This window comes from Pyxicephalus adspersus, chromosome 10 (genome assembly GCF_032062135.1).
Source record: "Pyxicephalus adspersus chromosome 10, UCB_Pads_2.0, whole genome shotgun sequence".
Classification (NCBI taxonomy): Eukaryota; Metazoa; Chordata; class Amphibia; order Anura; family Pyxicephalidae; genus Pyxicephalus; species Pyxicephalus adspersus.
This window is the reverse complement of record NC_092867.1, coordinates 12051969-12067711: the sequence shown is the minus strand read 5'-3', so window position 1 is coordinate 12067711 and position 15743 is coordinate 12051969. Positions and strand designations below refer to the sequence as shown.

General features: G+C 37.8%; 1 protein-coding gene across 2 annotated transcripts in view; it reads right to left on the bottom strand.

The window, feature by feature from the left end:
• EDRF1 (erythroid differentiation regulatory factor 1) overlaps window positions 1–15743 on the bottom strand; it is a 44065-nt gene that overhangs the window by 23543 nt on the left and 4779 nt on the right. For both annotated transcript variants that reach the window (XR_011922326.1, XM_072423114.1), the window contains exons 3-17: window positions 13680–13746; window positions 13353–13478; window positions 13070–13194; window positions 12199–12358; window positions 10838–10959; window positions 9873–9984; window positions 9393–9540; window positions 8341–8449; window positions 5608–5719; window positions 4686–4946; window positions 3934–4005; window positions 3699–3849; window positions 2602–2787; window positions 1081–1281; window positions 21–239 (exon numbers count right to left, since the gene is read on the bottom strand). Coding sequence is in view for 1 of the 2 variants with exons in the window: in XM_072423114.1 (XP_072279215.1) it covers window positions 21–239; window positions 1081–1281; window positions 2602–2787; window positions 3699–3849; window positions 3934–4005; window positions 4686–4946; window positions 5608–5719; window positions 8341–8449; window positions 9393–9540; window positions 9873–9984; window positions 10838–10959; window positions 12199–12358; window positions 13070–13194; window positions 13353–13478; window positions 13680–13746 (2171 nt within the window). In the remaining variant the exon portion in view is untranslated. The remainder of the gene's footprint in view (window positions 1–20; window positions 240–1080; window positions 1282–2601; window positions 2788–3698; window positions 3850–3933; window positions 4006–4685; window positions 4947–5607; window positions 5720–8340; window positions 8450–9392; window positions 9541–9872; window positions 9985–10837; window positions 10960–12198; window positions 12359–13069; window positions 13195–13352; window positions 13479–13679; window positions 13747–15743) is intronic.

Genomic DNA, 15743 nt, shown 5'->3' with positions numbered 1-15743 from the left:
AAAACACAAACAGACCTTACCTGCTCTTTCAGACTGTAGGGCTGCAGCCTGATTCATAAAGAACACTCCAATCTCATTGCGAATGTTGCCAAGCCTCTTGAGCACCTGGGTCTTCTGCTCAGGGTTTTGTTCCTGTAGTTGAGTAATGATGAGGATTTCGTTTGCAGCTTCATAACATTTACAGCTCACTGACAGTTGGCATTCCAGGTCAGTGAACAGGTCAGTAACAAAGGAAAATCCTAAAAGATACAGGTTCAGAATGAATAATGCAGTCATAACTGCAGATCAGCAATGTATAAACAGCTTACAATTCCTTATGTTGATATGCATGATCACCATAATGATGTAAAACACAATATCCTTGATATATGAGGTGTCTAGTGTACTCAGCTTCTAGATATAAATGTTGCAGAGTAGAGAGAATAAAAGCCAATAGGTTTCCTCCAGGTACTCTAGTTTACCCCAGGTTCCAGAAACATGCAGTTAGGGTTATTGGCTTGGCCCTCAAATTGACCTTAGACTGTGGTAATGACATATGACTATGGTAAGGACATTAGATTGTGAGCCCCCAGGGGGAAAGCTAGTGATAGGACTATAGACTTTGTAAAGCACTATGTAATATGTCGGCACTATCAAAATACAAGATAATACTGTAATAAGCTGTGTCTCCCTCTGTGACAATATATACCACGACCCATCAGGGGAGTTTCACCTGAACAGCTTTGTGTTCGTGATATATTCTGAAAAATTGACTGGTTGTAACTAAACTGGAATTCTAATGCAAATGTATTGGCAATCAGAATTTGCCACAAACCAGAACTAAAAAATTTTATTATAAAGCTACATCCCTGTATATGTCAGACTTGCATCCAGTGTCATTAACATTTTATAGTTCATGGATAATTTTGACATACTGAAAGTAAAGAAACATCACTACTTGTAGTATTCAGATAGCGAGCATGTTGCAGCAGAGGCATGCTTCTTAGTCACAGTATTGTGCACATTTTGCATTGGAACATAAATGGTCTGTGAAGCTGAAGTTGTGTATAAGCCTTCACTACTAGTGGTTGAGGTGCTCACCATCACAACTGGATTCTCGATGGAGACTGTGCAGGATCTCCTGGTCATCCTTTGTCTGGTAATTGTACTCCTCGAAATATGCAGCTCGGTTGCTTGAGTTTTGGGCCAGCATGAGCTGGATGTCGCCGCATAGAGTGAGGTACTGGCAGAGCAGTACCGTGACATCAGGAACTTGGCCGGTACACAGGCAGCTGTAGGCATCTATAATTAATGACAAAATAATTTACCAGCGCTATACATGCTGATTTATTCACACTTTATTTCAGTCAGCAAATCACAAATAGACATGCAAGCATCTTTGACAATCAGGGGGGAGAGACATCTGTCTTAGGCTATTATTTCCCACCTAAACCTCATTGTATGAAAGTCTTGTGCCAATTGTTTAGTGAGATTTAAAGCCTTGCAGCTTTCCCACCAAACATAATTCTCTATGTAGGCATTGTGAGAAAACACAGGTATATCCTTACAACTTTAGAATATATTAGCACAGATAGCCATTGTAATCAGCATAGAAATAGGAAACCTTTACAAACATATCATTGGGTAAGTCACAAGTACATGCTTTGGGGCCAGTGGGCTGTTCTGATGCTCTTCACCCCATTTTGTTCTAATCCTAGAAACCCCTGAAACCTTAAAAGCTCATTAAGCAAATATCTATATAAGGAGTTTTCACTTTACTTAGAATTTCCTGATGTATACATTTGTTTCAGCTCTGTGTTGGTTTTCAAGTATGTCACGATAAATGGAAGGGGTCACTAATGTTTTATGGAACGTCGTCTCTTCTGCCCTTAAAAATCTACTAGAAATATGTTCCTATATATACACCAGCAGCCAAAGATGTCTACATCCCTGTGTACAACCCCTGCCATCTTACATTTGCACAAGCACTGGAGTTATTTAATCTGGTCAATAAAGAAGACCCTGTACCTAAAGGAGAAGATTGCACTGGCAGCAAGAAAGTAAGGGATGACTTCTTGCTAGTGAAGAACATTTTGGAAGGTAAAGCTATCACAATGCCAAAATATGAAGCAGAGTTCCCGGAGCCCCAATATATAAAAAGGGCCACGATAATGAAGTTCTTGGAAAAATGCACAAAAATTAAATGTGCTGTGGAAATGCAAAGATATATATACCCACTGACTTAGGCTGGCGATTTCTACCTCAAATGTGAAACCTATCAGACACTACATGGTAACAAAAACAGCAACAAAAAAAAAAAAAAAGATTATTAATAATAATAAAAAATATATATTTAAATATTGTTACTTATGTTCCATGCATAAAGAAAGGGATAAGGCGCACATGTAACACTCTAAAACAAACCGCAGCATTCCATCTTCATCTAGAGCACATCATCTAGTGGCATATAGAGGTGGAACTCACAGGCAGGGTCTTAAATAGGATTATTTAAGATACAAAAACATACTTTATATTTTGAGTTTTGCCCAAAATTGTGGAAAACTTTGGTTCAGTTACTTATTTAGATGGGCTAGCGTTCTCTATTACCAGTATGAAACTTACCGTAACACTGTAAAGCCAGTTTGACATATCTCAATGCTCTTCCATATTTCTGCAGGCTCATTGAGGCATCTGATAACACATAATAAGCTTTGGAAGCCTTAATAATCAACTGCAGCTTCATTTTAAATTGCCAGGAGCCAGGGACAATCCCGGATCTACTGGAACACTGTTTATCCACACATTCCACTAGAACAGAGAAAAAAGTAGGGGTTATTGTTAATTTTAGGAATAAAGGTTTAACAAGTAGAACAACTCAGTGGACTAATTTTGCTGCTCGTAAACCTGCCAAAATGCTAGTCTAGAATGAACAATTTATTTAAATGGTGGATGAATAACTTTGGCTTGTCACAATTCTGGGGGTGCAGTGTCCTCGAACAGGATCAGCATTGCTAAACAGCAACCAGTAGTTAGATCTCTCGGCAGCAAAGATATTCAGAGTTTAAGCCTAGCCCAGTCATTCATTTCTTCTTTTTACCCTTCTGACTAGGTTATACTTTATTATATACTGTCCAATTATGACATTCAACCAATTAGGTTCCCAGATTGGTTAAAAAAATGGCCAAACATCCAACTTCAAAACACACAGAAAATGCATTTAGGGTGTCTGTTATATTGCTGATTAGCAGACCTACCAAGTTAAAAATGGTTAATAGTTTTTGTACTGTGTGTAACTCTCCCTAAAGGATTAATCATGAGTAGGTAGGCAATACATCAAATCACAAACAGCCTTGGGGTTTTTTTTGCCAAGCACCAAGCACAACACAATTCATGGTGTTACTTAACTGTTTGTTGAAGGGTGCTGCAATGCAAATGCATTGGGACACATGTAGTATTGTGTCTTGCGTTAGGGTGCACATTACCACACTAGTGTAAAATGTGCCCTTAGTAACACAGCTTCTCCACCTATACTACCACCTGAGTCCCTCCCCATTTTGAACATTCAGTTTTCCCCTGCACAGGCAAAGTATTGCCAAAAGCTGAACTTTCAGCTCTGGGTCAAGTTCACCTTAAAATGTGCAGAGGGGACCTGTGGAAAAAAGATCTTTAGCGTGAAATCCAAACACCTTCAGGCTGGTATAGACAGGGGAAATGCTTACTCTTGTGTAGAAATAATTGCATCTGTTTCTCCAAGCACTCAGAGACAACATTTGCAGAATCGTCTTGATATTTTAATGGGATTGGAGTGTTGGGGTCTGCTGCAGGCAGCTCTCCTTCTTTTGTAATACTCCCGTCAATAGACTTTAAACCCTTTGAGAAACACGGAGTTATGATTGTTAGGAGAACATACTTAGAATACATACTAAACATAGCAAATGTTAAAATTAAACTCACCTCCAGCACATAGCCAAGCACCAATCTGCAGCGCTCCTCTGTATCACTGCATACTGGGAAGGCACAACTTGGCTGAAAGATACAGGGAAAGAAACAAAAACAAAAAAATACAGGTTAATCTTTGCTCCACAAAAATTGGATACTTACGATTTCAAGTTCCAGGTACCTTGGAATCACATTTTTTTTTATATCCTTTTGGGTTTCTGGTGACAAGACGTCTCCTAGAATGCTTAGCTTTAACAATTGTGCCTGTTACAAAGCTAAACGATAGCCATTTCTCCTTTCCAGACGATGTGAAAACAAGACTATACAGAGTACCGTGTCAATTTGAAATATACTTTTTATTCTAAAGTCAGAAAAATCCACCCTTCTCTCAATTACTAAACATTCATCCTACCATCTGACTTATGACATATGCAGACAGCATATGACACATGAAGGTTAAAGCTGTTCAACTCAGGACTGTGACTCACAGCCTGTATTTACAGGGGAACTAAAGTTCCACTTCAATGTTTGCATGGTAAGGCAGGTCCATTAATGCAGAAAAAGAAAGGCAATGTCCCTTCTGCAATGTGTCTTAGCTGGTTGCTCCAGGTATTGGCATTAAGGCTAAGCTTCACATGCACAGTATTAACTTTGATTTCCAGTGAAAACCAGCAATCCCAGATTCCCTTGTGTGTGTTGGAATTAATAAACTCCTGCAGACTTGTGTGGGGGTTATGTCATCCTGGCACTGCCAATCATCTCCTTACCCTGATTTGATGGGTAGACTTGTATTTCTCTGGAACGGAGAGCTCCCGGACTGATTTGATGACGGCCACAGCCTTGCTGTCCTCTGAGGAGTTAGAAGGAGCACTGTAAGCTCCATTATCATCACTGTCCCCCATCTCATCCTCTTCATCCTCGCTGTAGCTCTCATCAGAGTTCCCATTGGAAGCAGGATCTATGCCTTCCTCCTTCTTTGGCTCCAGCTGGAAAAGCTCTGAGAGCATGTAGTTGGCTGAAGCAATTATCTGATAACGTATTAAAAATAGAGATGTAACAACAATTAAAAGGTTATATTAGTTAATCTACATAGAAAAATAATTCCAATTGGCTAAGGGTTGTCCGGGATGGGGGAGGAACGCTCTCTGCTGTAAAAACATCACTTCAGAGCTGGCACAGAAGAGGGAGAAGCAGCAATGCCAGTACCCAAATGCCAATATGGAAGGGTTTGTTTACATTTTAGGTTAACATTTCTCCCCATGATTTGATATTTAAAGATAGATGAAAGCTCTCATTTACTATATTTCTTAATGTGGACATATCACTAAAACACAAGGTCCACTAAGGATTAAAGTCCAAAATAATGCAATTCATACTTTCCTTACTCCCTGGGTTTAGGCAAGGGTAACTGGATCAAGGAATTTTAGGGGGTTCCTATAAAAGCATAGGATTTTAAATCCCACTGTGTTCCAGCATTTCATTTTTTTTTATGATACCCTGAACTTTACCTAGATGCCATTGAGGCTTCCAGCCATCTAACACTAGCAATCGGGAACTGGAATGTTTTCTATACTTAAAAAATATCAGTTTACAGAAATGTTTCACTTGTTACACTGATGTCACAAAAGGCTACCATGCTTACACTTAGGTTTTAGCATTTTGCCATCATTTGTTGTATTGTATACATACCTGAGGATGTCTTCCTTTATCCACTAACTTCAGACAGTTTAACAACAATGTACGGATAGTTCCATAATGTTTACTATTTTGCATTTTTTTCATCATCATATTACAAGCCACCCTGGGTAAAGAAAAAGAGCAAAAGATCACTGTGCTGCACATGGCGGACGGTAGATGGCACAAGCATACTCACTACACGGCGGCAATAATCACACATTACACCAAGTGCCTCGCAGCGGCTATAGCAGGTTTTACAGCGCTCTGCATCATGATGAATATTTTACTGAGCAGAATTCCGGAGAAGTTTTTAGTTTTGTTTACAAATGTACTCTGGGGAAATATCAACGCTGACACCGACTACAAATAGAAAAGTGTTCAAAGTCATAAAGGCTTCCATTGATATTAGTGAAATGGGATTGAGGGATGGGTTTTAATTACCTAACTCATCATCTGTTAATTACACTTCAGCGGCTCTTTTAATATCCCACTGAGACATAATGCTACGTACCACTTGACAGTTTCCCAGATCTGCATGGACATAAATATTAGAACCTGTTCTAGTGCAGAAGGCTGAATGGAGCATATTAGGTCATTATAAAGAGGACCGATGACTTGGAAAAAACACATTTGACTATAAAAATTGTCCTGTTCTGCTTTGCACTGGAAAAGCTAAGGGCAAAGGAGTTCCCCTCTTCACCTTTTGTGCATAAACTGCCCGATAACAATACATGTAAATATCTACAATTTTGAAAAAGGTCTCCCATATGTATAGGTAGAACTCAATTTAAAGCTTACCACACACGCTATAGTTTGATTGCACCATATTCTTACAACAAAGACTGATGGCACTTTTATAACTTTATCAGACATGAAGCCTGCAGGACTTAAGACTTGATAAATTACTCAGAAGGCAGGAAAAAATGGGACCCTTAGTTTTGGATAGTGTAACCAAAATAAAACTAGTAGATCATTGTATCAATTACTCCTTTATTCTTTGGTGTTAAAAAAATTGCAATGTCTTAGGTATGTTGTCAACTGCTTTTATGGATTGTAAAGGTCTCCTGTCCTGTATGATGGGACAGTATAGTAAGTTTTCTTTTTTTTTTTTTACTTCATATGTATTTTTACTATAACTGAGCAGTGGTAATTGTAGTCTTAGGTATGTTGTCAACTGCTCGTATGATTTGGAAAGATCTCCTATTCTTTAAGATGGGACTGTACAGACATGTAGTAAGACACATTATTTGTGATCTAGTTGACTTGCCATAGTTTCTCATTCCTTAGGCGGCCTGCCTGTTTGGGTACATGCAGGACTACTGGGGTGTCCCATGAGCGATCCTTTACCCAGAGAATTGTGGTTGCACCGTGCGGTTGAGTCTGGTTGGGTATGGCCTTCGGTACATAGTGGGAGAGTCATTTGCACCAAATAAGAATCCATGTACTAGCCTAGGTGCTGCTTAACTGAAGGACGGTGTACTTGTAAACAGGGGCATGAAGGGAGAAGTTTTTGGATGGGGGCAGTAAACTCCATTGTCTGTGGGAAAGTCCAGGGACTTCTCCAATGCCAGCTTATCATTACATCATTTACAATAATATATTACTTGAAGAATGTTACAGAAACTTCTTTAGTTGGGTTCTGTTTTCAATGTGACTGAAGGCACTTCAGAGATTATTATACACCAGATGAACAAGATGGTAATCCCATCCTAACTGTAAGATAATACATTTTAGATATTAATAATATGGGGGTAAGGTTTTGTTTTTGATGTAATAATTTAGCAGTTACCTCATTTTTCTGATGAAGCAAATTTATATGTGGGAAATATGTTGAGATTTATCCTTTAGATGGACTTTGTCATTAGGTTTTTAGTATTGCAGGAAGTAGACTGCTATAGTGTCTATGGATGGCAAACATCTAGATATTTTTTTTTATATATGTACCTTTTTTAAAGACAAATAGGACTTCTTAAGACATTGGTAGTCATTAACAATTTTTTATTAAGTGTGATTTATTCATTTTAAAGTGGAAGCTAAAATAACAAAACAAGTGTAGCCATAATGCTTTGCTTGTTCTTTGTATGCAGGCGGAAAATGAATTGCATAAAAACTCCAAAGTATTGGTGTCCATACATACGGCAAGAAATATGTACCATTTGCAACTGCAAAGACCTTTAGAATAAAAACATTTGGTTGTTTTTTCTAAAAATGATAGAAATTACCAGGAGGTTCAGATGTACACAAGGCTGAGCAGAAGTAAAAGATTCCTCTCCATTGAGCTGCTTTGGGGACAACATGGGATAGAAATCTATCTCCTCCAGATAAAAATAGGAGGTCACCACTCTCCATAAGTAATCATTGTGACCCCTGCCTGCTCTGTAGTATCAAGAGCTCTGTGTGCTCCTGATAAAGCCCAACTGTCACAGAGCTATGATTATTACACAGGGAAAGACTTGGGTTCTGTATATGCTACAGAATTGAAACATTAGTTTAACAGCTTGTGTCCTGCCTCTCATTTATTTTTGTGGATAAAAACTAATATTGTATATTTTATTTATGAATTCCTGTTATGTGTCAAAATTCATTTTTAATTACTCTTTCTTTCCCTTTGTAGGGGGAAAAAAAGAGCACACTTTGGCATGTACAGCTAGCACCAAATGACCTTGTTCCAGCCACCGAATTCTTATTAAGGTCTCAGTGGCAGAAGACTAGGTATCATACCACAACTGATAAAAAGTCACTTACTTGTAGAGGAGAACTGCCACTGGCATGGTGAATGGATTCTGATATTTGTCTTCAGTTTCTTCACACAAAGTAGTAAGGTCATATAATTTCACTATATCACTACCACTGGCTGCCAAAAACACACAAAATCAAAACATGAAGGTTATGCAAAAATACAAATATCACAGCTGAAGGTATTTATTACCAATACATTATATTTTACAAGTGTAAAGCCCATGTTAGTCTATGTTCAGAACTGCATACAATATTATAGGGGCAAAAAAAAAAAAACAAAAATTATAGGGGCAAAAAAAAAAAAACATAATATAAATATCCATATATACAATAAAAAAAATCTGCTTTGTTTTGCCTGCCTCCTGAGAGCCCAGTCCCTGAAGAAGACTGGACAAAGATGTTGGCATTGCTGAAGGTTAAATTAAAAGTTCTGCTTTATTTAATGGCCAACTGAACCTTCATAAACCAGATAAATAAGATTTCCAGTGTATTTAACAAAATGTGTCCAAGTCCATTTACTTTTTAAAGCCCCCAAATCAAGAATAGAAAATGATGTCCACTGTTAGCAAAAGCGCGACCCCTGTACTTCGTGTGGAATCAGAGCACTCTCCGAGGAGGTCTGACTTAGCTTTTAAAGTTTATACTTTGTGCCGATTCGGGATCTGGTTCTGATTCAGTGGCCTCTTGGGACTGCTGGAGAGACCACTGCACACTCCATACAGGACTAAGGTCATTAACAGCAGTATAATAACAGGAGACAGGCGTTTCTACTCAGGCTGTGGCTTCTTTCTAAAGAAACAAAGGTAAAACTTTAAAGATACTTTATTCTTAAGCATTGACATGTTGGATCTATTAATGATTTAGGAAGTTTGCAAGTATGTTTATAATAAATGATAAGTGCATAAAAAACAAAGAATAAAATATATTAATAATGATTAAGAGCAGGATATAAGAAAACAGTAGAACATCCAAACGGACAGTGAGAATTGTTTTCAGATTCCGGCCTAAATAAGACAACTAAGAGAAAGGATAAAAATAATATCTATTTAATGTGTTACCTTTAAACAGCCAGTATGTGTGGCCTTCTTTAGTGCAGTTAGACTTCAGAAATGACAGGATATTCTGCGCTATGTCTTTAATCACCTTGGTGGAGAAGTTGGAGTTCTCTAGATTTGGGATATCTTCAGTTTTTATCATTTCGTATTTCTGCACAGATAAGAAAATATCAGGAAGGTTTCCTTGAAATCCATCTGCTACATCTGAGATGTCAATAGAGTTTATTATGTTCAGCCACATATTTTAGTTTTGGATAGAGTGGGGAAGAATTCAAACCTTTGTCAGGTTTTTACAGCAGAGGATCAGAGATCCAACACAGCTGGAAGAACATGGGATGCTGAATAAATCTTCAGTTTATGTATTTCAGGGATAAAAGTCGACAATTTTTTTTTTCTTATATTGCAGTCACTTAAAAAGTACATACTGAATGTGCGAAAAAACATTATAACAGTACAGCAGTGTGTAAACCGTTCACATCTTACCTGCACAATGCCGTTCACATGAAAGCACATGACAAGTTCTGGTACATTACAGATGAGATTGTCCAGCCAGTAATCAATCCCCGTCAGCACATTGATTGGTTTGTTGTTATCCCTGAATCGCAAAACAAGATAAGACACAAAGCTTCCAATTTTATAAGTAACAAAGGGAACCTGTCAGTCTGTGGCACAAGAAATGTGTTTATATCTATTGCTCTATCACAATATCACTGTGACTCTAAAACCAAAACCTTTAGGAGCTTATTTACACCTATGCAATTACATTTTTTTTTATTTTGTCAAGCATAATGTCTTTTTTAAAGATGTTCTGTGCTTTGTTTTCAAGCACACTGGTGGCTCATGTGTTTTTGTTAATACAACAGTAAAACTGCAAAATCAATGTAAAAATGAAATGTGTAGGAGCCAGGAGTACCTGAATAGGCCTACTGACAACATAATAAATAATTCACTTCCTGCTGCACAAATATTATTGTAAATGCGTACACACCACATATAAAGTGCATGTAAATACATAAATTAAAATGTAATTTATAATAGCTCACCAGTCTGGGCTGTATTTTTTTGTGTTTTGGTAGTTTTTTCTTTTAATTGTACCTTGTGCTCTATTCTTCTAGTAAGTGACTATACCATTCTGTGCTAAGGTGACAAGAATCAATGAATGTTCATTTACGCAACAATAATATTGTCTGCCTATGACAACAACATCCGATTTAGTTTAGAGGATGTGGTATGAATGCACAGCATTCTGGAACATTAGTTTGAGCCTATTACCTGCAACCAGACCAGCTAGAAAACTATTATCTTACAGCATCAGTAGCCTCCATATTTCTCTTGGTACACTCTCCAAGTTTCTTTTATTAGATCCAAACTGGAAATAAATTAATAAATGTGCAAACATTGTTTGTGTTGTAATAATGATTTTACTTTTAATGGCTTTAATGACTTACCGTAGTCGTAAGCTAACAGCAGGATAGCGTCCTCCTCCAAATATGGGCATATTGGAGCCCACCAACATATGGATATCTTCAAATGTCCATAGGATATTCCGCACAAAGTCATTTTTTAGACCCTTTCCATAAAAAAAAAATAAAAAAAAAAAAAATTAAATACAGAATTGTAAACATTATACAAATGAATAAGGGGAGGAGGAAGTTCAAATAATTTTGTATTTGATTCAATACAAAATAGTTGTATTGAGTCCAATACAAAGAAATCTTTATATATAATTATATTAAAAATATTATAGATGTTACTGTACAGTTATATTACGTTTTCCTTTTTTTTTTACATATTTTTTCAAAAATGAATGCTTTTTGCATGGAAATACAGACAGAGTTAGAAAGCTAGAACTATCATTTACCATTTCTCTCCTCTGATTGCCATCTGCATTTTAACACACATCACAAATTACATTATCCATTTCAAGGCAAAATAAAAAATAAAATACAGCACAGATTATTGGGTTCCTATTTTAGGTGTGGTCAGATTTCAGGTTTCTGGATGGCACCAAACAAAGTGTAGGCTGTAACTACCCAGTACTTGCCAAACTCACTGATGCCTAGGAAAGACATGCCGTTAAACAAGCACAGATAAATACCATTTTATTAATAAATAAACATGGATAAAAATAACAAGGAGCAGGGTGGTACTTATTTTTGCCTAGGCTGCAATCTCTGTTCCCTATAATGTTCCTTTCTGATCACATAGTGTTGTATGTATTAGATCGGTTATGTATCTTCCTTTGGCAGATTCAGTATCGTAATCTCTTCTGCCACATCCCAGCTAGTTTTGCACGGGTTGCTTTTTCTGGTGAGGTGTCATCATATCATCACATTGTATGCACATTTTTAAGCACTTCTAAATTTTAAAAAGATCTATATGAGATATCCTGTGTATGTGTTGTTTGCTTTTTGTAAAGATATGGAAAAGCAAATAAAATAACAGCCTACCAGCTTTCTACATTTTGCTCCTTCACTGCCAAAAATGCTGCAAATGCTTCTCTATCCAGAGAAGGAGCAACATATGCAAGCAGGTGTTTTTATTCCCGCAGTTTTCTCCAAAACAAGCCTGCCACTGGCAACATCCTACCAGCCACATAATTGCAATTATGACATTGTTATGAAAATGTTCTGTCCAAAATATAAGGGCAAAAACCCCTATAATGCTGGGATTCACATAAGCAGCTCTAGTTGCTTGCTCACATGTGAATAGTGTTCAGGTACTGTATATTTCAGGTCTTAAAGAATGTTTAAGTTTCATCCTTTTCTCACTATGTGAACTCTTATAAAATTACAAACCCAAATCTCACCTGATTGGATGCCCCCCCATCTTCTGAGACAGAGGGCAGTGTCTCGAATGGGGCTGGCCAAGCTACGTTCTCACTTTCTGTGGATTCGCTGAGATTCTGAGCTTCTCTGGGCTCAGGAGGGGTGCTGGGTACTGGCTCAGCTGTGTCATCACCATTAATACTGAAAATACAAAAAAAGAAAATGTCAGTCATTTTATATTTTAAAGTGAACCTGTCCACTCTTGCAAAGTGTGTAAATGATCACAATTAGCAAAAATATGGACACCAAATCAGATGACATAAAATACAGTTTGTATGTGTACGAGGAGAACCCTGGATTCCAAGCTCAAGCTTAATACGGTGTTCATACCAGCACTTAGCCCCATCTACGCAATGTCACATACCAATGCCAGAGCCTCTACTGCTCAACTAATATATGAAATTGCAGAAGCTTGTATTTCAAAAAGTATAGTTTATGTACTCCTCCTGCCCCTCACTTGTCAACAAACATTCCATGTTTCTCATTTAGGCTACGATTTCCAGGTATCCCCATCCCCTGTATGCCCACCCCTAGTATCCCCAACCCTCCCTGTAATAATATTGTTATATATCATAAGTGTTTCTTTTGGTGGTTTTTATTGGTCGAACAATTGCTCTATTTTCATATTGTTCTTTCTTATGTCTGAATTAATGGAATGTAACTTTTTAAATGCAAATAAAAAATAGATTTATCTATTAAAAAGTAGTGTTCATGTAATGAGAAAATATTACTCTACAATTGCTCCAACCCTAAAAGCTTCGTGTATGTTCAATAATAAAGAACGGCTTTTCTTTTTTTTTTATGTTCCCGAATAAGACCATGAGCATATTTTAAAAATAGAGAAAACATTACCTGTAATAGAGGAATTTGGAGAGAATGGCTTTCTGGTACCAATGTTCTTTACTCTTCTTTTTTCTTTGCCACTTCTGATCAATGAGTCTCTGATAAAATTCCTTCAGCCATGTCCAGTCTCCTGTCTGCAAAATAAGTTACATTTGTGCTTTTTCCTTGTTGCATTACAACTGAAATATGCAGTCGGCACAGTTATGCTTTTAAAGTACCATTAAGGGAATGATAAATAGAAATTCCAATATTGTATATGGTTGATATTAAAAAGAGGCAAAATTTATCTCACCTGAGATGACCTCATGAAAAGCTCCTGAATGTCCAGCTCATCCAGAAGTAAGGTGCGACCAATGCGGTGAACGGCCATGCTGACGTGAGACTTACTGTACGGAATCTTTAAAAGTTTTTTTATGTTCTGATAAGAAAACAAGAAACATTAAATCATCAGAGCAGATAGAAACATTTCACATCCAACATGTTAATGTATCTTTACAAATTACATTATGTTGCCATTTCTCCAAATCATTGCAGAGACACTGACACTTCTTCGTAGATAGACAAATGTTTTTTTAGGGCAAAAATAAACCTAATGTTTTGTATAAAATAAATAACTTACCTCGGAATCAGACACCACATCAACCTCCTTTCCCACAGAGTCTATGAAATCATAGGCCATGCCAAAGCTGTAGGAACACCAAGCATAAAGAATGAGATACAAAACTACATACAATTTGCAGCTGGAACACTAATAATAAACTGCTTAAAAACCTATAAACACCTTGTTATAAAAATAAATATTCAAAATGGATTCAAAAGACATGGAACTGATATACCACAAGCTGAATATTTCCACAATTAGCATAGCAGTGTACATTGCCATTTTTCAAACAATCAAACATGGAGGTTTACACACTATAAAAGCAGAACTTTAGTCCACATAGTAATATGTGCTAACAGGCAGCCTTTTTGTTTTATGACAGAAGGGACAGTAAAATCATTTCTGGCAGAGATGAGTCTAATAGCCTGTCATCACTTTTTCTTGCATATAATACCATCGTGTATGTGCATTTTGGTGTACAGTCTCACGACAAGTCCCGAATACATTGTGAGAACTACACAATATCGGACAATGGAGAGAGCTGAAGACTCTAAACCTAAAAGAAGATTGGGTGAAGTGCTAGCCATATTGCAAGCATCGGAGGGGTTATTAATGTGTAAATATCCTGTGCATACCTGCACATTATGGCAAAAAAACTCCTGGGCACCACAAGACAGCAATTTTGGGCAGTCTAGTATTTTGCTGCCACTAACTTCCAAGACTTTGACCTGGAACAAGTATGCAGCTATGAACTTATTGGGGCCAACAAAATGTATTGATGCTAATGGATCAGCAGGAGACCCAAGGAGTTGCATTCACAGAAGTAGTCAGTGACAGCATCCATATGATTTCCCAGTAAAGGCTCCTTCTAAACTATCCAGTATAAAATACAAAATTCCATGTGTGCAGATTATCCCAGTAAAGACTGTACAGGTAGTCCCCGGGTTACATACGAGATAGGGACTGTAGGTTTGTTCTTAAATTTAATTTGTGTGTAAGTCGGAACAGGTACATTATTTTAATAAATGCTATTAGGACAGGTGTTAGTCTCAACATATTATCCAGGCAGCGTGGTGTCAGTTACTGTATAAAATCCTCACTGCGAGTTAATCACAAACCAAAAAAAAAAAAAAAATTCATTATTTCCCGGAGCAAGCTGTGTTTTGATATGCAAAAAGAAACAACTGCAGAGTTTGTCTTAGTCATTAAATAGTTATAAGAGGCTGCAGGAAGAGCTCACCCCCCTAAAGCTGCGTACACTTGCAATTTTTGTCGTTGGAAAGGATCTTTCACGATCCTTTCCAACGACAAGGGACTGCACGATGCATGAATGGTGCTGTACATACAGCACCGTTCATGCTCTATGGAGAGGGGAGGGGGAGAGCAACGGAGCGGCACCCTGCTGCACGCTCTCCCCCTTTCATTAGGATCGGTTGTCGTCCATCGTCCGTTGATCCGGCAGGACGGTCGTTCGGACCATGGACGACACCGACTGTACACACGGCAGATTTTCGCCCGATATTTGGCCAATGCCGATTATCGGGCGATAAAAATCTGCCGTGTGTACGTAGCTTAAGATCACCCACAACCTCAGCTGTGTTTAGCCAAAGATTTCTTCTGCAAGTCATGCAAAGCACCCCCCCCCCAGTCAAACCTCCGTCCTGCACACGAGGGAGCGGGGAAGCCCCGTTCCTACATAAGAGTCGTCCATATGTCAGATGTCCTAAATCTGGGGACTACCTCTATCCCTAAAATGTGCACAGTTTGCAGTGGCGATGCTTTTGCACACCTAACAATCGAAGCAGATTGGGCACACTTCCTCAAAGAGTCCAATAAAATCGAGTATTCTACCCAGAGATATATTTAAGCTGGGTGGTAAGATGATGTAAATGGGTGGTGGCTCTTGCATTGTGAACCAATTTTTCAGGAACCACCCCAAAACAGCTGGATGGTTATTGAAAAGTGATCGGGGGGTGCGCCCGACTAAAACAAATGGGAAGAACACTGAAATTTATAAGTTTCAGAGAGCACTTTTTAGAAACTCATAATTCTGACTGATTGTTGTTCATTCTTTGAAAAATA